This window comes from Centropristis striata, chromosome 12, assembly GCF_030273125.1.
Source record: "Centropristis striata isolate RG_2023a ecotype Rhode Island chromosome 12, C.striata_1.0, whole genome shotgun sequence".
Taxonomy (NCBI): Eukaryota; Metazoa; Chordata; class Actinopteri; order Perciformes; family Serranidae; genus Centropristis; species Centropristis striata.
In genome coordinates, this window is record NC_081528.1 from 33,252,218 (window position 1) to 33,273,053 (window position 20,836).

The 20,836-nt window shown below is 40.7% G+C and overlaps 1 protein-coding gene across 5 annotated transcripts in view; it reads right to left on the reverse strand.

The window, feature by feature from the left end:
• The window catches only part of dlg3 (discs, large homolog 3 (Drosophila)), a 105,927-nt gene that overhangs the window by 21,138 nt on the left and 63,953 nt on the right, over positions 1-20,836 (reverse strand). For 4 of the 5 annotated variants that reach the window (XM_059346754.1, XM_059346755.1, XM_059346757.1 and 1 more), the window contains 8 exons: positions 18,510-18,563; positions 17,019-17,069; positions 15,627-15,751; positions 15,035-15,204; positions 13,283-13,419; positions 11,544-11,688; positions 8,606-8,750; positions 100-256 (listed from right to left, as the gene is read on the reverse strand). In XM_059346754.1, the coding sequence (XP_059202737.1) occupies positions 100-256; positions 8,606-8,750; positions 11,544-11,688; positions 13,283-13,419; positions 15,035-15,204; positions 15,627-15,751; positions 17,019-17,069; positions 18,510-18,563 (984 nt within the window). Of the gene's footprint in view, positions 1-99; positions 257-3,045; positions 3,295-8,605; positions 8,751-11,543; positions 11,689-13,282; positions 13,420-15,034; positions 15,205-15,626; positions 15,752-17,018; positions 17,070-18,509; positions 18,564-20,836 lie in introns of those variants that run through there. The other variant, XM_059346758.1, reaches the window with a different exon arrangement.

A 20,836-nucleotide genomic window follows, 5' to 3' on the forward strand; every position in this document is an offset into this window, starting at 1 on the left:
AACACCAGGCCTCCTTAGTTCTAGCATCATTATTCTGACAACGGGAGTTGGCTGAACTGCCTCAAAACTTCCTGCAGTTGTTGACGTTGAGATACTGACCGAGAGAATGCGGTCGCCCCTCCTCAGCTCGCCGCTCAGGTCAGCCGGACCTCCTGCCAGGATGAAGGAGACGAAGATGCCTTCTCCATCCTCCCCGCCAACAATGTTGAAGCCCAGGCCTGTGGAGCCCTTGTGCAGCAACACCTTCCTTGGCTCCCTGCCAAACATAGTGACAGCGTCAGGGTGAAGGGCAGCACAGAGAGCAGAGCAGAGATGGGCAGAGAGAGATATGACCAAAACTGAAATAGAAGCAGCATAAACAGAGGAAAACACGGAGGCCATTTCAAACAACGGCCTCTTCTATTTTGTATGATCCCAAAATGTTGAGTGCTGCGAGCGCTGTGGGCCTGCAGATTTGTTAGTAGATATATATATTAAAAGTGAGTGCTTTAAACAGAGCATTTAACTGATTAATCTACAGGACCACTCACCAGTAGAACACAATGATTAACCATGAACTAATCATGTCCTAATCATAATGCTAATAAAGATAACAGCAAACAGCTCTGCAGTATACAGTGAATGCAATAAAACAAGCAGCAGCACGGTTGGTTTCAAATGCATATTATCTGCTGGCTATAGATCTTTGTGCTTTGCATGGCAATCTCATGGAAATGTACACACGTGTACACGTTTAAACACCCACTTGTATTAATGTACGCAGACACAATGAGCCACCTCCTGCTCGACAGACCCACTCTGCTTTAGCTTTAGCCACTATGACTCATCCTCCAGCAGGCTTTTCAGACTGCCTCAGTTTTAAGATGCGAGAGAGGCCAAACCGCTGCTATGGTCCAGCAAAAGCCCTCTGAGAACACACTTCACACGAGTGCAAACACACACACACACACACACACACACACACACACACTAGGAAGCCCAGCGATGGCTTCACACACACACAAACGCACACACTTTATATAGAAATGCACACAAATGCACGTATGAGGGCATACACACACACAGAGACACACACAGTTTCCACTCTTAACAGAAAACACTGCATGGTTCCCATTAGTGGTCTTCTCTCGCAGTACTCAGCCTGCGGTCTGCAGGAACAATTCCTACTCAATCCCTAATGGCTGCGCTCTTACTTGCTGTTAGGACCATTTTCCCTTCGATGGCAGCCGAGGCAGTATTCCAGACTTTCAGAATCATAGCCGTGACTGACTGGAAAAAGCCCTGATTACTCCAATAAAAGAAACTCCGAGCATCGGAAAAGTGAATGAAGATTAACCACACTGTTAAAGGGGACACATTATGCTTTTCCTTTTTTCCTCTAATAGTGTTGGGTGTTCATATTAAATGTGGCCAAAGTGTCAAATGATGCGGCAAACATATGTAAAAATAATCCCATTGAGCAAAAACCTCACATCCTGAACACTCTGCTTCTGCTCTTGGCTCAAACCGACACCAGTTCATGCCGGGTTTTCATATATTGTCATGTGCTCCAGGCAGCTATTGCACTGTTTACATTAGACACACTTCTACATGTAGCTACATCAAGGAATCCCGTCATCTGGGATGCTGATGATATTAATTTCTAGCTAATTTTGGTTTAAATTCCTGCTGGAACATCAACCAATTGTTTTTTTGTTTGTTTTGAAGCTGTTGTTGGTAATTTTTCACTGCTAGAGTGCCATTATATGAACTTCATTGCTACATGTAGCTACATGCTAACTGGAATCCTGGAAACTTGAATGGAATTGGGCCCCAAATCACATTTCTGCAGTGATACGTGCACCACCTATTGAGCCTTTCGGGAAGGGTGTTGTACCCCAATGACGTGATGCTATTTGACCAGTGGTGGAAGAAGTATTCGGATGCCTTACTTCAGTAAAAGTACTAATACCACACTGCGAAATTACTCAACTACAAGTAAAATCCTATATTCCAAACTTACTTAAGTAAAAGTACAAAAGTATCAGCATCAAAATGTACTTAAAAGGTCAAAATTTAAAGTACTCATTTGCAGATTGGTATGTATATTCCAGATTTCAATATTTCGGATTAATTTTATTGATGCAATTGTGAAAGCAACATTTTACTGTCACCAAGGTAGAGCAAATTTTAACTACTTAATATACTTTTATATGGTTGAATTTATAAAAATGCCCAATCCTTTTTTAATTTTCATGCCAAATCTCAACCTGAAAAGTAACTAAAGCGGTCAGCTAAATGTAGTGAAGTAGAAGTTTAAAGTTGCATATGTGGAAAATACTCAAGTAAAGTCCAAATATCTCAAAATTGTTATTAAGTACAGTGCTAGAATAAATGTACTTAGTTACATTCCACTACTGCTTTGACCCTGTGACTTCTCCTCTTTTTAGCTTCCTTGGCAAAGATGCAGAAGAGCTGGAATCAATCAGCAGATTGAGCTTTTTCCACAGGGGGACTTAAAGTGACAGGCCCTACAACGGAGCATCTCAGACAGAGGGTGAATAGAGGATAGCAGCCATGAGCAGTATGAGAAAAGGGATCTTTGAACATTAAAGCATAAACATGTTCAAGTGGAAACCCAAAGTAAAAGCATGAACTTGAAAATGTGCATTATCGGCCCCCTTTAAGTGTATTCATTCAAAATTAACTGAACTCAGATGCAGCTGATATTTTTTGTGCGGCCATGGAATAACATCAATAGCGAGTCTGTGTCTGTAGGATTTCTTACAAGTAGTGTTTCTACAAGGCAGAATCAGGATATGATTCAATCTGATTGTACTGACAAAGCTTAAAACATTCTTGCTTTTTTCTTCAGCCTTTTAGATCTTTTTTTTCTAACAGAGATGAAAAAACTAAAGTACAAAAAAAAAGACAAGTTGTAAATGCCTTTAAATGTGCGAAAACAACTGACAAGTCAAACAAGTCGAGCTTAAAATAACCTCGCTTTCCATCTTGAGCTTTTCATCCGAGCCTCGACGAGGCACATGCACAGCTCTCCATGGTTACCTTAGGATCCGGAAACGGTGCTTGCTTCTGAAAGAGCATTTCCTAACAGTGTGTTCAGGCAGCCTCCTCACCAGCGACATGGAAGATGAGATGTTGACTGTGAACATGTCGGCTATAGCACATCGACCCTTTACTTCCCGACCCTTCTTCCTGTCCTGTCCTGCCCTGCACTGAGAGAGTGGCTACAGTTTTAGAAGCTCCTATGTTTGGAGGCCTATCTTATCCTTGTGTGCTGTGATGGGAAGCAGCTCCTCTTTGAGCTGTCACAAAGGCTCTCTCCCCATCAGCAGCAGCAAGACTTAACACTTAACCCAAACGCTCCTGCGCAAATCATCTTCGTTAAACTCTATAAAAAGAGACCAAAACCCCCCCCCTCACTCACACTTGGTTCAGAACTGCTTCACATCAGGTCTCGTAGGATGTGTCAAACCGGAGGTTATCCAACTTTGCTTCCCTTTCACACCGTGCTGTCCCCTTGCCGCTCTGATGCTGCTTTGAGTCCAGCCCCCCCCCCTCCCCCCCGCACCCCTACAATACAGCACACCAACATTCTTGTCTGTCAGCCCTGGCCCTCGGGAGAATAGGCAGACAGATTCCCAGAAACTCCTCGCTAATTTGTATGAGTGTAAACAAACTTAGGAGCTCATGAACTGACTTTCATAACATTCGGGCCTTGGTGACCCCATATTCTGTGACCTGGCTGCACGCTGGAAGCTAGATCTCCTCATTGGAAAATAATGTGCAGACTACTGTGGAACACTTAAACACACAGCCACTTTCTATTATCCTACGGTCGGTGCATGCATACTGCACCAACTGTTTGTCCACAGGATATGAATCGCCTGGCCATTCTTATAGAAAATGGGAGTGAATTCCTACAGTTTTAAACGCAGAGATCAAGTCCACTCTCCCTATCACAAGACCTGCCTCCCCTCCCTTCCCCCCTTTGCCTTTTCATCCATGCCAGGAATGTAAACAGTTACCGAGCGGTAAAAAACCCTTTCACTCTGCCCAGCCATTTCTCCTGCGACTCTTTTCTCTAATTCAAACCCCCCAACTGCTATATTTTCTCTGTCTGCTTCAGGGTTTTGGCTGAGGCGGCCGCAGCTCAATCCTAAAGCTGTGAATGGATATCTGGGCTGCGGGGTTCAGCGGGTCATGCTGCCCTGGACTCAGCCCAGTAATTGGCTCTGCTTGGCTGATTAATGGTGGACACTGCAGATGAACGCCATTTTCCATGGACAGACACTACCTCTCGCAGCACTTTATCTCTCCCTTTCCCTCCACATGGATCACATCGCTGTATGTATAGAGGCGTGCACTGATAAAATTAAAATGCTGCTTTGTCTCTGTCTTCCTTTTCTCTGCTTACATTCCACCCGTACATTTTTCTGTGGCTGCCTCTTCTTCGTGGCCCGCAATTTTCTTTGTGTTTAACATAGGGAAAAAAAATATTCACTGCTAAGGTGATAGACAGTTTAAGATATTTCATGCCTCTCACTGTGACTAAGAATAAAAAATTGCAGCAATGAATGATTAACACCTAAGACGAGTACTCAGCTGAATCTTTTATTTCTAACTCCCCCTTGTGCTTTTGTAGCGTTTAAAAATGCCTAAAAAAGGTAAAAGCATTCTTCCTTATTGACGACTGAATTCTTGTGCTGACCAGTCAAAGGTTTTGTTTGTGTGTGTGTGTGTGTGTGTATGTGTGCGGGCATGAGACACATAAAGTTACTGATTAGCTCACCTGCTGCTGCAGTGCACAGGCTTTTGTATTTACATAAACTGTGCCTGAACAAAGCCCAACTAAAAGCATTGTTGTGTTTCTCTAACAACTGCAGCCCTGATAGGGGAGCTGCTTGTTTAGTGATTGTGCACACTGTCATCCCCACACACAAGTATGTTTACACCAAACATGCATATTTAAACACAGAGGTTTTTATCTCTTATCGAGTGTGCACCGAGACAAGGATGTACAGTGCTGACATATCTCCAGAAGAAGGGGGTAATATCAGATGGAGAAGGGGGAGGATGTGTCTGTGATGACACCACTGAGGGGGATGTGCAGATGGGCAGAGGGCCGATACAAGCTCTGACTCATTCCTCACAACCAGCCTGCTCCACTTCTGCGGAAGGAAGCCTGTGCTTACTACAGCATCCATCTAAAATAGCCCCTCCTGGTCTGAGCCAATAAGGGGGGCTGCTGGGGATGGAGGGAGGTGTCTGCTATCTGTCTGTCAGCGTGATGGAGCTGGATGCTCATCTGCCGGGATTGGGATCAAGTTGGTTGTCGGCCATGACGTCCCGCGAGACGGCGTTTTCTGATTATGTAGCGGACATGACACACAAACCCACTAGGGGCAAACAGGTGCATGCGTGGTCACAGTATGTAGGCTGCTCCCATTTGCACCACTGATTTCTGAGTGTGCTGGATGTATACCCACAGGTATGTGTCTGTATGTATCTGCGTGTATGTGTCAGCACATCATGTGCAAACGTCTCAGTGTACAGTATGTGTGTGTGATCGGTGCTGGCAGCGCTGGTGATGAGAGGGGTAAGACCTGAGTGCTTGGCCTGGTTTTCCCAGTGTGCAGATGAATCATGACAGCTGCAGGACTGTCTGCTGCTACTGGTCCGCTGGCCCACACCAGATCAGGCTCTTACTCCCCCATCATATTTATGGTAACAGCAAGACTCCGTGTTTATATTTACATACGTAGAGCAGCAGGAAAAACATTCCAATGATGCAAAGCAGAATATTTGAGTTGGGTGGATCCAGTCAGCCCTCCCATCCTCCTGTACTGTCCTTTTTTATGAAAAACACAACAACCTGCCTTTAGTTTAGAGCCCGACTAATATGGGACTCTTTAAACTGATACAGATGCCAATTTTAAAGGGGGGTATTCCCTGGTTACCGATAATGGCTGCCAATATAATTATTTTTTGAGAATGAATGAAAATAGACCGGTTCTATGTGAATTGATCACCCTTTTGAACTCATGTGACCATTAAAAGGTACTAAAAAGGATGCTTTCTTACACAAATAACTTCTAAATAATAATAAAATATATATTTAACATTATTATAAATTATTATACAACCTAAATTCCCAAAAAGTTGGGCTGTTGTGAAAAACGTAATAAAACAGAATGCAATGATTTGCAAATCCTTTTCAACCTTCATACAGTTGAATACAGTAAAAAGACAATATGTCTAATACTAAAACTGGGAAACTTATACATATACACAATGAATTGGATGCATTCCGTTTATACTTATATTTTACAAAACTTTTTTGGACTGGGTTGTGCATCATATATTGTATGTATGACATCATCAACCAGTTTTAGAAATGAAAACTGAAAAAGAATAAATAGCTAAAAAAGCATCAATACTAGATGCTCAGTATAAGTCAGTAGCTGGCCATTTAAATAAAGATAAAATAAGAGTAAAATAAATACCTTTACAAGCTTTGTTTTCTGCATTAAAGTAAAAACGTATTTCATATCGGCACATATTAGACAAAATACACTGATACTGATACATTCCCACATGTCTGTGATAATAACCGATATTGGCGACATATCGGTCGGGCTCTACTTTAGTTACAGCCAAAAACCATGATCTGTCCTTTTCGCTCTCACACACACACTCACACTCACAGACACACATATTGGCACCACTACATGGCATATATGGCAGACAATATAAGCTACACAAACACATTACACAGAAGCAATGGTCAACACACACAAACAGCAGGGCATTCATCCATGACATGAAGCGTGATGGGAAAGACTGTAATGTCATAAATAAGAGAAACAAATAAGTGCACATTTGGTATTGTCGCACAGATTGCCATAAATATCATGTATATTATTGTCCTCAGCAGTAAGCACTAGTGAAAGTACCTTGGCCCGAGATAGAGGTTTAGTTTCGTCGATGCCTCCTGACAGATGGAATTGAGCAGCTTGTGGGAGCGTGAAGCCCTTTCGGCTGCACTCCCGTTGAGATGCGTTTGTGAAGAGCAGCTACGACTCCATTTTAAACTGCGATAAACAGGGCCCTATTGTTTTTAGACTCATAGATGTGAGCAGATTAGTTGAAAATTGATGGACAAATAATAACTATGGGGCAGACCTTTGAAATTATGAAAAGTAGAGCAAAAAAACAAAACAAATACACAAAGGGCAAGAAATAATAAGCTAATTTGTTATAAAAAAAATGTTTCAGCTGCACAGTCAATTTGCTTTTGTAGTATTTTGTTTTTCGGTGCAATTCGTGCGAGTGTGATATGAGTCAAACACAAACACCAGAAGCGGCAACAAACCTAAAGGAACAGCATACAAAGCAGCAAAGACATGAGGTGAAGGAACATTTACATGCAAACATACAGACAGAAAGAAAGCTAAAAGAAGTCCGTCGTCATTTTTCTCCTCTCTACTTCTTCTGCTAATTTGTGCACAAATGTGGTGCAACATACTAGTGGTGCAGTGGCAGTGGTCCTTCTCTGGCCCTACTCCTGTCTGATGCCAGATCCAGACACTAAGCTATACAGAGGAGGGTGTGCTAAGCAAGGCGTGATGGACTAGGTTAGTACCTGCCAGAGAAGGGGAGCGGACCTTGGCACAAGGGAGCAGGGGAAGGACAGAAGCCTCTGTAGAGGGCCTGGGGCACCTTGCTGTCCCCAGGTTTGTGGATGACACTGTAAATAGGTTCAGCCCTGCTGTGGGGTACAGGAATCACAGTGAACGGGACAAGTGTAGGACACAAATAAAGCACACATACCAACAAAGATGCGACAAATGCACATACAAGTCATGTAGACAGCTTGTACAAGGACATTACAGGGCCACATAACGAACAGTCATCCAGTAACACATTCGCTCCACGACACACAGACACGCATAAACGCCTGCATGCAGTCACGCACACGCAGGGGGAATACAGCCTCCTCCCCTGAGCTGTGGGTTAAGATGACTCAAGGCCTTGTGGGGAACTCCAATCAAGCCTCTATGAATGCTACTTCTGATCCAGTACTTGGATAGGAGGTCAAAGGTTAAAACACAGTCATAACAAGTACAAGAAGTGACAAGAGGCCTCTCTGCAAAGCATTTGGTCAGCATACAGCCACCACACACTGTCGCGCTAGAATACAGTATGCACCACCAGGGCCCTGATAAGCTGAAAATTGTAAACAAAGCATTGTTTTGCTTCATGGAACACTTCATAAGGGCGAGTTTAAATTGCTGTACATACATGTATCGTGAAAATAAACCACACCACTTTGTACGACACCTTTAAAACAGCAACAAAATGGAGGCACAGAGAAACCCATGCAAAAATAATATTCAAAGACTGGAATTTATTCTGGTGCTATTTAGCTCCACAGCGATGTTTCTTCACTTAAATACTACAACAGCAAAAACACACAAAAAAAAGGCCTCCACAAGCAGTCTACTGTACACACTGTGATTATTCACATTGACACTCATCCAGCCTGTATGAGTGTAATGTATGAGAGGAGAGTCATTCTTGGAGGAACCGGTCTGTAACCTACCTTGTGAAGTCTTCCTCCCCCAGCATGTGGCGGGGAACTGGCGAGTACCTGGACGGGGTGACCTGGGGCGGCGGATACACTGGCTTGGGCTCCATCGCCCCCATGTAGTTGTGGCTGACGTGGTTGTCTACCATAGTGGGGAAGGCTGGAGGGAGGGCCAGGCCAGTAGGGGGAAAGAAAGAATGATTACAACACAGGCACAACAGGAGTGAGGCGAGTGAGGCTACACTGCAAAAAAAGAAAAGTTGGGTGAACTCAAAATTTCAAGGCAACAAACTTCGATAAAATTTTAAGTTGGACAATTAAACTAAATATTTTAAGTTTTGTTTTTAAGTCTGCTCAACTCTGAATTCAGATTTTTGTCAACTCAACTGTAAGTTGTAATAACTTTTAATCCTTACTTCTGCTAACTTCTGCAATGTGCTGAATTGGCACGATTGTAACGCTGCTATGAAATGTCAGCTAATGTTGCGACCACAATTTTGGGTTAGCATTGATACGCTAATGGCTACTCTTGTAGCTGTAACAAGCAGTGCCGCTAGCATCAGTTAGCCGCTAGCTTTCGCTAATGACCGAAATTCACCGCTTTCCCGCATTTCACAACAAAGATATAAGAGTTAGCAGAACTATTGTCCCTTGTTGTGAACCCCAACTTAAAGATATAAGTAACAACAACTCACAAACTTGTTTTTGAGCAGACAACTGGCTTCCTTTGTTGTGCTAACTTACATTATTGCACTAAATGTCAATAATTTATATTTCCAAGTTTTACCAACTTAAATCACTATTTTAGGCCAAATAATACAAGTTGGCTTTTTTGTAGTGTACAGATTGTATGAAAAACAAAACATGGGTGCACTTGACATTAGGGTGACTAATCAAGTTTTTTTTTCAATTAGGATTTGGGCTTTAAATGATTATAAAAATAGAAAACAAGATTAAAAAATTATTGGGCCACATTCTGTTTCACAACCATGCTCTTGTTTTGTCCTGTTTATAAATCCAGCCCTTTTCTTTACAGCACTTACATGTAATATGTTTAATATACACGGTCGCTCATAAAGTTGGAATTAAATATTTTTTTGCCTCTTTCCATGAAAACATTGTGACAATGTGATTTATTCTTGACATATAAAGTGTATATCTTCTCAAAACTTTATTAATCAATCTCTTCCAAACATATCACAATGACTGAAATGAAACCACAGTTAACAGAGAATTTTGTCTAAAAACAAAATTATTCCACCTTAATTGGCGACCGTGTAGTTTACCAATCAGTTTACCATTTGAATATTTATTTGATTTTTAGTACTTGTGGCATAACACTACAACATATTAAATCTAATTTATTTGGATCTAATTTATTTATTGACATTAAAATCAAATGTTTTGATCAAACCCACTTTTTATTCATATTTTCATATTATTTATATGAAATGTATACTTACTATATTTTACTATATTACACATTTTGTATTTTATCTTTTTATCTATTTTTTTATTTTATGTTTGTTTGTTTAATTCAAATTAAATTTAAAGAAAACCTACTGTGAATTTAAGCAAATGTAAGAGGTTTCCGAAGTCACTGAGTAATCATGTTATATAAACATGACCTCGATATTGAACAAATAAAAAATGTTTTTTGCTATAAAAAAGTTGCTCCACCTGAAATGTGAGTAGTAATCCCTAAATAAAAGAAAAGGTGTTTGCACACAACTAGGGTAAATACTGCAGGTCAAAGTTAAACCAGAAAACTAGCGTAAAGTAAGCTGTAGATGTTTAGAGCTGACAGTTTGGGTTATTATTCTAACATTCGCCTTCATTTTCCTTTCTCAGATAAGTTTGCCCAGTCCGTGGGTTTGTATAAAAGTTGCCTGATTGTCTGCCTGCTTGTGTTTCTTACCCCTCTTTTTAGCACTGTTGCTGCGTTCCCAGATCTTCACAATTAACTTGGTGAGAACAATGATTATTATTAGCAATGTGAAAGATGGCCAAAGCTACAAAAATAAGACTGAGGTTGTATGAAACCCCAATCTCTCTCCAAAATTACATTTAGGAAATTGGCTTTTTGTACACACAAAAATGATCTCGTCTCAGTTCTCTGTCCGTGCTTATCTTTACACAACAGCACTGACTAAACAGAGATGTTGTTTGAAATCTGTCAATCCTCTTATCACCTTAGATGGAAAATTGGGGATATTTTTATAAAAATCTGTCGTGGTCTTTTTGCTTGTTCATAACAAAACATTCTTTCCCCCTGAATTTACATTCTTGATGGAGGCAGCTGAGCATGATAAAACAAGCGTTTCAAATCCAGATCATCTGACCACGGGGTTATACTGTGAGAGCGGGGTTAAGTCTGCATTAAGGGCTTGCTTAAACCCTGCAAACCCTAACTGCAAACATTAGAACATAGAAAAAAAGCCCTCAACAGCCCCCTGTAATACTAAATCACTGTTCTGTGGAAATTTGAGAAGCTGCAGCTCAAGATCGTGGGCTCTCATGAGCAGGTGGGATGTGAGAAACCATCCACACTCAGTGGGAGGCAGAGAACTGCGCTTGTTGTTGCTGTGGGTAGGATTGTGTGTGTGTGTGTGTGTGTGTGTGTGTGTGTGTGTATTCACTACATTCACTATGTGGGTGTCTGGGCATAGCAGTTTTGGGGAGAGAACAGTGATCCAAAACCAACATTCAACATCTCTGATAAAGATAAAAGGACGATTCCCAGTGTGAAGCGCTCTAACATGGACCCTGACTGGTAAATCACCTCATACCTGATGTCAAACATGTTATATAAATAAACCTGTTCTAGTTTTGGAGCCGGCTGCTTGTGTTTTAGTGAATATAAAATATAGTTTTGTGACTTAGAGAGTGTGTGAAAACAGTGTTTGCACCACAACCAGGACGACTGCAACAACAAGAAGAGGTAGATACGTACTGCTGGAGTAGTCTGGAGGGGCGTACATGTCGTTGAGGTGCACGGGTCCTGGCTTGGCCACCTTGAGGTAAACCATATCGGAGGTGTTCTTCAGCGCAGCCACTGCCTCCTCATGACGCACGTCCTGTAGCACGATGTTGTTCACCTGCAATGATTGTTATCAGGAGAAGAGAAAAAAAAAAATCCTTGTATCAACACTTGAACACCTCGTGTGTTTGCTGCTCTGTGACAACATCACGCATCACAGCAGCCATCACACCAGCCAACACAATAATGAATCATAGCTTTGAGGTATTATGAGATTTCAGTACATTTCAACAGCAGAGTGAAAGGTTGGTGTGCTGCGCAGCGCTAACAGAGGTCAAAAGCAGTAGGTAGAGGTTCTAAAGACGCTCTGCATTTCTGCAGTTTCTCTTTTCAGATCCAATTCCCTGGAAACATGCTGTCCGTCAAAAGTTTTACCACATCATATATTATCAGCTTTCGGTTCAATCTCAAGCAATGCGCTCTTTGTAAATAACTCACAGAACAGTTTGTGTAATCTCTATAGGAAGATATCTGCATATTAATGCAAAATCTGTATGTAATGCAAGACTTTGGTATTGGAAGCGTTCTGGTTCCTGATTGTAGTCCGAATTGTATTTACAAATGACAAGGAAATGCAATCTTAGAGAACATTTAGCTTTTTAATACTAATATTAGTATACTAATACTTCTTTTATCAGAACTGGTTTTATTTTGTTGCAAATTGTGTACATCTTGGTCAGTTAAATAACAAATCTGGAGCACAGTACAGTTGAGACTATGCTATAAACCTGTAAATAATACATTCTACATGTTTTTGATATACAGTAAGACTGCCAAATGTCTTTCTGCTATATTTTTCTTTTAGTATATAGGTGCCTTTATGTATTGTAAAACACAACAAATATCTTTGTTGGACAGCTTTTCATTTCTCAGAGGAACAACAGCTTGTCTTTTCTCTGTTGTGAACTGACTTTGTCCTGCAACAGTGATGCCTGAGTTTCTATTTGATCAACTGTCAAGTTCCTGGTGGGATTTTTAAATTTCACTTTTTTACTATATTTACTCATAGCAGTTTTTAAAAAAGTGTTTCCATGCAGAAATTAGATTTGAAAGAAAAAAAATGAGAGGGTTTCAATTATTTTTCCTCATTTTTATATTCTAATTTGTGCTACACTGCAAAGTTCTAGCCTATATAAAGCATTTTATAAACATCTAGTATGCTGGCTAGGGCGATCCAATTTATGTAGGGTTTTCCTGATCAGATGCATGTTATTTCATGCGTCTCAAAGATTTAAAAAAATTTCCTAAAACATGCAGTGTTTAAAAACTTGTGACTGGCATTGTATTTAACATTGTATTAACTTATATATGTAACATTATTACATGATGAGCCTTTTAATTGTACTGCATGGCCTTTTATGGTTTATAGATCATGCAAAAAGTCATAAATGCTGATGTGTGTTGTCTGTCTCGCTTATGACAGGATGGGGCAACCGACCAGATAATATAGTGCACTTAACATGTCCCATAAACATTCAGTCATCTACATAGAGCACACACAGCTCTGTGTTGCTGAAGCAATGACTGTTTGTAATCAGTACTAACAACTGTGGCTGAATTAATAACTTGCCAGCGAGCTGCATGAGCATCTAAAATGATTTCATTTTGATTTGAACACTCAATATGTGACTGAGTCAGAGGGAGGCTCGTACAGCTAGCAGGCGGTCTCCAGTCTGCAGCCGTCCATCTTTTTGGGCAGCTCCTCCTTCTATGATCTTGGTAATATAGATGCTGTTGTCTCCGGGGATATGTTGGTTTCCGATCCCTCCAGCGATGCTGAATCCAAGGCCTGGTTGAGTAACACACACAGTCAGACAGTCAATACAGTGCACATAGAATCACCTCTGATTTTACACATTTTTAGAAATATCTTATGTCTGAGGCTGCCTCCTCTCTGCTGAATACTTGAAATAGTACGTTAAAAGTTTAGTTTCCATCTGTGCTTCAAAATCTATCCTGAAAAAGTAAGCTAACCCTACAACTATATCTACAAATGCGTCCTCGAAAAACACCAGACTAGGACAACAGGCCCATTAACTCACTTTATAACTGTATTTTGGATATCAATTCTTGGATGTCAGTCACACAGATTGTTACTGCTCAACCAGGATAAAACTGCCCTTCAAACCAAAGGCTGTACAAAATATGGACAAACACAGCTGAGTCTGTGTATCATTTTAAAAAACTTTTAAATTCCCACTTGTACAGACTGGCATTTGTGCAATGATTTCTAACGTCTTACACATATTTTAATTTTGTATCCTATTATTTTTGCTTGTTCACTGTTTTTGATGATGTTCTGTTATTTTTGTTTTAACTGTTGTATTGCCTCCATGATAATGTACTTTGTAAAGCACCTTGTAACCCTGGTTTTGTAAAGGTGCTATAGAAATATAGTAATAAATAAAATAAATAGTCTCTGTGACGTCACCCGAGAGCCAAAATGAAACTCAGTGTGGTTGCTCCTGCCGTCGGCATCTTAGCGGTGCCTGACTCCTCCTAATTCCCAGCTAATCCAAAAATAGGCAAAGAGGTGAAGCGAGGGTGAGCTGAGGCGGGCTGAATGAAGGCTGGTTACTTAAACACGTGTGTGGCGACACCTGTCTGTCACTCAAAGCGGCCATGCCCTTAATCATGCATAACTTTAAGCCTTAATATAATTTATGGTGAGTTATATAAAAAGTCAATCCCCATACAGTTGTTGTGACTGGAGAAATTAGCTATAGAGACCAAAAGGCTGTTATTCTGCTGTAAAGTTCGGCATTTTACCATGGGGGTCTATGGGGATTCACTCACACATTCAAAGACAAGAAGCAAGAAATCTAGGAGTGATTTTAAGATTCTGATTTTGTTTTCAAGGCTCATGTGTGGGGCGGCACAAAAAAAACATTTTAGAATTTGAAGAACACCTACAAAGTGAGGCCTTTTTTCTCTCTGAGACTGAAGTCGGCTTTTATAACTATCAGGTTCGACTATTGTGATGCTCTCTTTGCTGGTCTACTGACGAATACAATAAATCAGCTACAGGTAATTCAAAATCCTCCTGCACAATTGCTGACTGAGACCAAAAGGAAAGGACACTAGTGCCTTTTTAAAAGTCTTTACACTGGCTACCTGTTATTTTTTGTATTGATTAATAAAAATATTTTATTAGTTTACTGCATGTGGACCAGGCTACCTCTCAGTCTTGATTTTATATTTATTTATATGTTATAATTGAACGTTATTTTTTCCATTCATACTTCACTTATCGTTCTCATCATCAGCAGTTTAAAGTGCATTTGATTTTTTTGAAAGGCGAAATTTAAAGAAAGTGTGACTGGTTGATTTATTTGGCATTTTTGCATAACTTGAGACATATATATTTTTATATTAGTGTGTAATAATTGGGATGTGTCCAAGACCTTTGGGCCCTTTCAGCAGGTTGACCTCCAGGATCGTCTCAGGTGGCGCCTGCCTCCGTCGGACCAGCAGCCGCACCACTGGCCCCGCCTCCTTCAGGGCTTCCACCGCCCGACTGTGAACCACCTCAGACACGTCCACATCGTTCACACGCAGCACACAGTCATTCACCCTGTGGAGAGAAAAGGTTTCATATATATATATATAAATATATATAACACACACATGTGCTTTATCTGTCAGTCAGCAGATAACAGCCCTGCACAAAGGCAGGAGAGACCCTAGCATGGCCAATGTAATCAGAGGCCTCCAAAGCACACAAAAAAGCACTCCATATCATAATTTTTGCATGTTTCAGGCTTTGGTTTTTCCAGTGAATCATAACTTTGAGGAAACACATAGAGCCTGGGGGCAGAGGGCTGTAGAAACTCTGCCTCCCACACAGCACTGCCTGGCGGGACACAGTGGTGAGCTTTAAAGAAGAGAGGAGCGAGGTTAGAGCAGAGAGAGGGCAGAGGGGATTGAAAAGAGCGGAAAGAAAGAGCGAGGTGAGTAGGGAGGGGGAAATGGGTGGGGTGGGGTGACAAAACTTACCCCAGCCTTCCATCCATAGCAGCTGCTCCTCCGGGGATAATCTTGGTGATGAAGATCCCCGGATCATCAGGAATGTGGGGATTGTCTATTCCTCCAGCAATGCTAAAGCCCAGGCCAGAGTTCCCCTGCACACAGGTTATGATTGGCGTTTTCAGTAGGTACAATAAAGAACGCACACACAAATACACTTAGATGTAAGTGATGGACCCAATGTGGGCTCAGGGTCAATTCAATGTAGCTCTTAAGTGTATTGGTATCTCAGAGGAGCACGTGATCGATGCGGGGATTTCACCAGGCATTTCTGATGTCCATTTTCATAGACGTGTGAGTGTGTGTGTGTGTGTGTGTGTGTGTGTGTGTCCTTGGATCTGACAAATGATAATGCCATGTATTTCATTAGAAGAGGGCACTTCATTCAAAATGTCACGCTTACTCCATCAACCGCAGCAGAGTTAGAAATGCCCCGTGTCCACAGAAAAGTGGATTTATGATCTAAAGTAAAGATGAGCTGAGAAGCGTCATTTCTATTGCATGATACAGAGCTTCTCACTCTCTGCAGGAGACGGACACTACCACCGACTGTCTTTCCTGTCTCTGAAATGACAGAGGACCCATTTGGATCCAGCGGGTGCAGGCGCACTGCTGCATCTGACAGCCGTGGCCACAGAGACAGGCAGCAAACAAGACAGCTGAGAAAAGACTTCACTTTATTATTTTCTATAATTAATGAGCAACAGTCGCAACAAATTAGGACAGAGGGAGGCTGAGGCCTCCCCGTGTGCTGCTCCAGAGCCGAGAGGAGTACACTGGGCCTAACCACCAAATGCTACACACCCACAGACCTTTTAAAGTGTGACTTCGCATCGCTTATTTAAGCTTTCTGCATGCAGAAATGCCACTTAGAGTGGAAGGGGCAGAGAGAGAGGCTGCATCTATCGCGGGATTGGAGGTGCATCTATATGTGGGTGGAATAATGAGAGCAGAAACGTATAGCTCTGCCACTACAAGCTGAACCGTCACTGACAAGTGCAGTGGTGCCTGCTGAACAATTGAACAGGAGAGCACTTTACATTTCTGGCGTCTGCTGATGACATGTGCATCAGGATTATGTAAAAAGCTATGCCTCACTGGCGTTATTCTGTGCTCACACTCACATGAGACGTTCTCTCTGCAGTGGTGTAACAGCTACAACTTCACTTACACACATTATCACATGCGAGTCTCAGAAATGTACAGTAATTGGGATTTTTTCTTTGTTTTTTTAATGGTTTTTAATCCCATTGAGTGGAGTCTGAGCTGCTTACCACCACCTAGTGGGGAGAAATCCATCCCTCATGCAGAAAATACACCAAACAGGAATGTGTAAAAATGGAAATAAATGTTAAAACTCACCCTCTCTAGAATGATCTCTTCATATTTGTACATCCCATCACTGCCATTTACCTGTCAACATAAAAAACACAGAGGTAAGTACCATCACTGAGCCTGAATTATGTCATTTTCTAAAAATAGAGAAGCATGCAAATATAATACAGAGTAGACTTAAATACAGACTGAACACAGAAATATGGAGGAAAGGATTACTGACAAAATGTACAGAATATTCACCAGATTATCTCACTAACTAAAAATACCACCATGAAATTCTGATTTGTTGCAACCAATGTTGCTCTCTTTTTGAAGAAAAAATTAATTTATTCCTCTTATTTTATCTATTACAGGCGAAACAGACATGCACATAAAAACACAACAATACGATGACGTATAAAGAGGAAACAAGGGGCTAATGGATGAAAGGAAAGGTATATAAAATTGATTAATTAATTTACGAAACAAAATTAAAATTAAAAGGACCCTTTCAGTAATTTACAAATTTAGATGAACAGTACTGATACATTTAGAGTTTTCACACTCTTCACTAGAGATGACTTTTTCCTATTTTATGTTGGGTCATGCTAAGTTGTAGCAGTTATTTTAAAAAGAATAAAAAATTGGCCTTGCAATGTTGCAATGAAAAGTATGTAAAGATAAGTTGTTGCTGGAAACCCTGAAAGAGAAGCAAGATTTTTTTTTGTCATCTGTTTTTATTAAGAACAAGTGTGACTTTGCCAAGATCTTTTTCTATGTTGCTATTTTTTCATCTGTGAAAACAGGCCAGTGACACCTTTTTTCCTTATGTCAGGATAATTGTCAGGTGACTTTTATTTCTCTATGCATTCTAAACACAAGATATAATCTGAAAGGAAACATAAATGCTCTTAGTCCTGTTGAGAACAGGAGGTAGTGGTGCACTTCAGCCTCTTGAGGCCGAAATGAGTATTGCCACAACAAAACACACAAAAATAATCATAATAACATAAATTAATATCATAATTCACCTGCCAGCTTTGGAAAGATTATCCTTGCAAAACCCCTTTTTCACACATTGTTAAGTGGAAAACACGGGAGAGAAAACAATTTAGATCCAACTTGGAAAATTGATCACCAGAATTTATATTTTCATTCATTTTTCGCCTCTCGGGCTTTTTAATATTGAAATTTTGGGCAACAAAATCATTTTTGTGTTTATTATCTGTAGGAAATTTTAATCCAGAACCCTCAAAAACATGATTAAAATCCTAAATTTGCAATAAAGTTTAAGTGGCCATAGCAAATTTTTGTATATTGTTCAAATGTGCAACTGCAGAATGCACATTCACCACAAACAGGCAGGGTCAATAGGATAATGGATGTCAGTCCACATGGCAAACAGCATGTTGCTAACAGGAGGAGGCCTCACACACACACACACATACACACACACACACACACACACACACACACACACAGAGGGGGTGTGAATGAGAGATGTATACTGTACAGAGAGAGAGAACAGATACTTACATAAGGGCCTGCATCTAGTGAGTCTGCGTTGACGATGATGGGGGGAGGGTTGGCCTGTGAATATGAAGAGATACACATTATCTCAGTGTGTGAGGCTGGCAGCACACAGGCGTAATGCGGTACACACACTATCACTTGGGAGCAAAGTGAACGGATGCCATGGGAACAGTCGGTGAATCTCCTTGGGGATGAGACTGTGTGTGTGTGTGTGTGTGTGTGTGTGTGTGTGTGTAGGGATGTTGGGAAGGTGTGAGGACTGCGAATGAGGACTGGGGCAGAGAGACTGCAGCTTATTAACCGCCACAGCCGGACGTCCTGCGGTCACCTCGTAAAAGAAGGCGGCTTGTGGTTCCAGCCGTTGGGACAATACGTTTATCCCACATCCTTTTCACACACACAGAAATAACACCATGTAGTATCACGTACAAAATGCATGATTTTATGGTTCAGTGACCATTCAGTTAACAGGACGGGCTACATGTTATACTGCAAGGATCTCAGAGGGATGAAAGGAATATCCAAATTATGGTATTTTTGTTTGTGTTTCAGCAGAATAAAATAAAAAACGACCCACTTAATTTTTCATGTTTTTGGTGGAAGGCTTTAGCACGAGCCAAACAAGAACCCGTTACATTTTAGAGTGGATTTGAATCATGAGGCGCATGCACAATTTATTTTTTTCTTTCGTTAACATTGCCAGATGTGACATTGCCACGGCGGATGTCTGCACTCTCTGAGTGCCCTTCATGTTGATGATGTGCAATGCTGAAATGATTAATTGATTAATCGATTAGACGACTAACAGAGAATTATTTAATAACAGTCGTTTTAATATATCAAAGTAATTTATCAGGCAAATAAAAGCCTTTTTTCTGAATAATATAAATTAAATACTGTGTCTGTTTTTTTTAATAAAACAATTTAAACATGTCACTTTGGGGACACTCTGAGGAATTTTTGCTGGGCATTTTTTCCACTAAATTCTGATATTTTATAGGCTAAATTGGCAAATCAGTAAACAAAAACAAAAAAATATATATTTGCAGTCTTAGAAATGTGTTAAATATCTGTTTAATGTGGAATTAATGTGCTACTCTGGCAAACGGGGTTGGTTTTCAGAAATATAATTAATGTAGATTACAGCTGAGAGTTTTGAGACCCTAAATGAATATTATCTTATGGAAAACACTGATGCAGATGGCTTATTGACAATACTGATGCATAGTATGAGTAGCATCCTTTGAGACCTACTTTAACCCAACTACAAGTGCTCCATGTTAAGCGTCACAGTTCAATTAACTTTCCAGCTCTATTGCGCCACCTGCTGTTTCTTCTCCCCTTTGAGAAGGAGAAGCTGAGCCCTCTGATAGTAGCTGTGGAAACAGAGCAGCAGCAGAGTGATGGAGGAGACACTGGTTGGTTCAGAAGCAGCTTGATGGCCATCTTAGTTCAGTACACTGGCTGTCTACTTTTTATTGATTTGATTGAGCTGTGTGGGTGAAGGGATGCTGACGGCGCTGCTTGGGGACCTTACACTTCCTGAGGTCCGACACTGAGGAGAAAATCACTAGCTGCCTATCTTACTCCCTTACCTCCTCCACCTCCCCCTCTCACCTCCGTCTTATTATATGCGGATAGTGCCCTGGCAGCTGATTCTCACTGAATCAGATCCTTCTTCTGTAAGCGTCACTTATCACAGACTACTTATGACTCCTTATTAACTGTGCTATTGTTCCCTCTGCTTATTGTGGCTCTGCCTGCAGTTATAACTGTGAACGATTGGCAATCCGTAGCGCACAAGTGTTACAGCATTACACAGTATTATGTGAAAAAAGACGTAGAGCTGGACAATAAATCTATATAATAAAAGTTTCACTATCATCTTTGATTGGGTTATGCTTTTTGATGGCTTTAACGCTCTTTTAGGTTTTAGTGATTACATTTTCCTGCATTGTTGCAGTGTTCTAGCTTAATAAAATGAGATGTGTATTATTGTATTTAATACTTTCATTAAATTCACATTTCAAATTATTTCAAATGTGTTTCTAAAGCTACGGTAATGGGCCCCAAGTCAAGTCTCACAATAACTGGGTTTGTCGATATTGCTCCATCCAATCCAGTCATTTAATTATAGATGTAAAATTCTCAACTAAATTACCAGGAAATGTACTTCATGACAACATTAATCATGAGATATGATGAAACATCATGAGTGTCTTATGAGCACGTCTGATACTGATTCTAGGGCTGGGCAATATACTGAATCATGATATGAGACGAGATATTTTGTATATCATAATATTGTAAGTGTCTTTTACAGTAAAGTG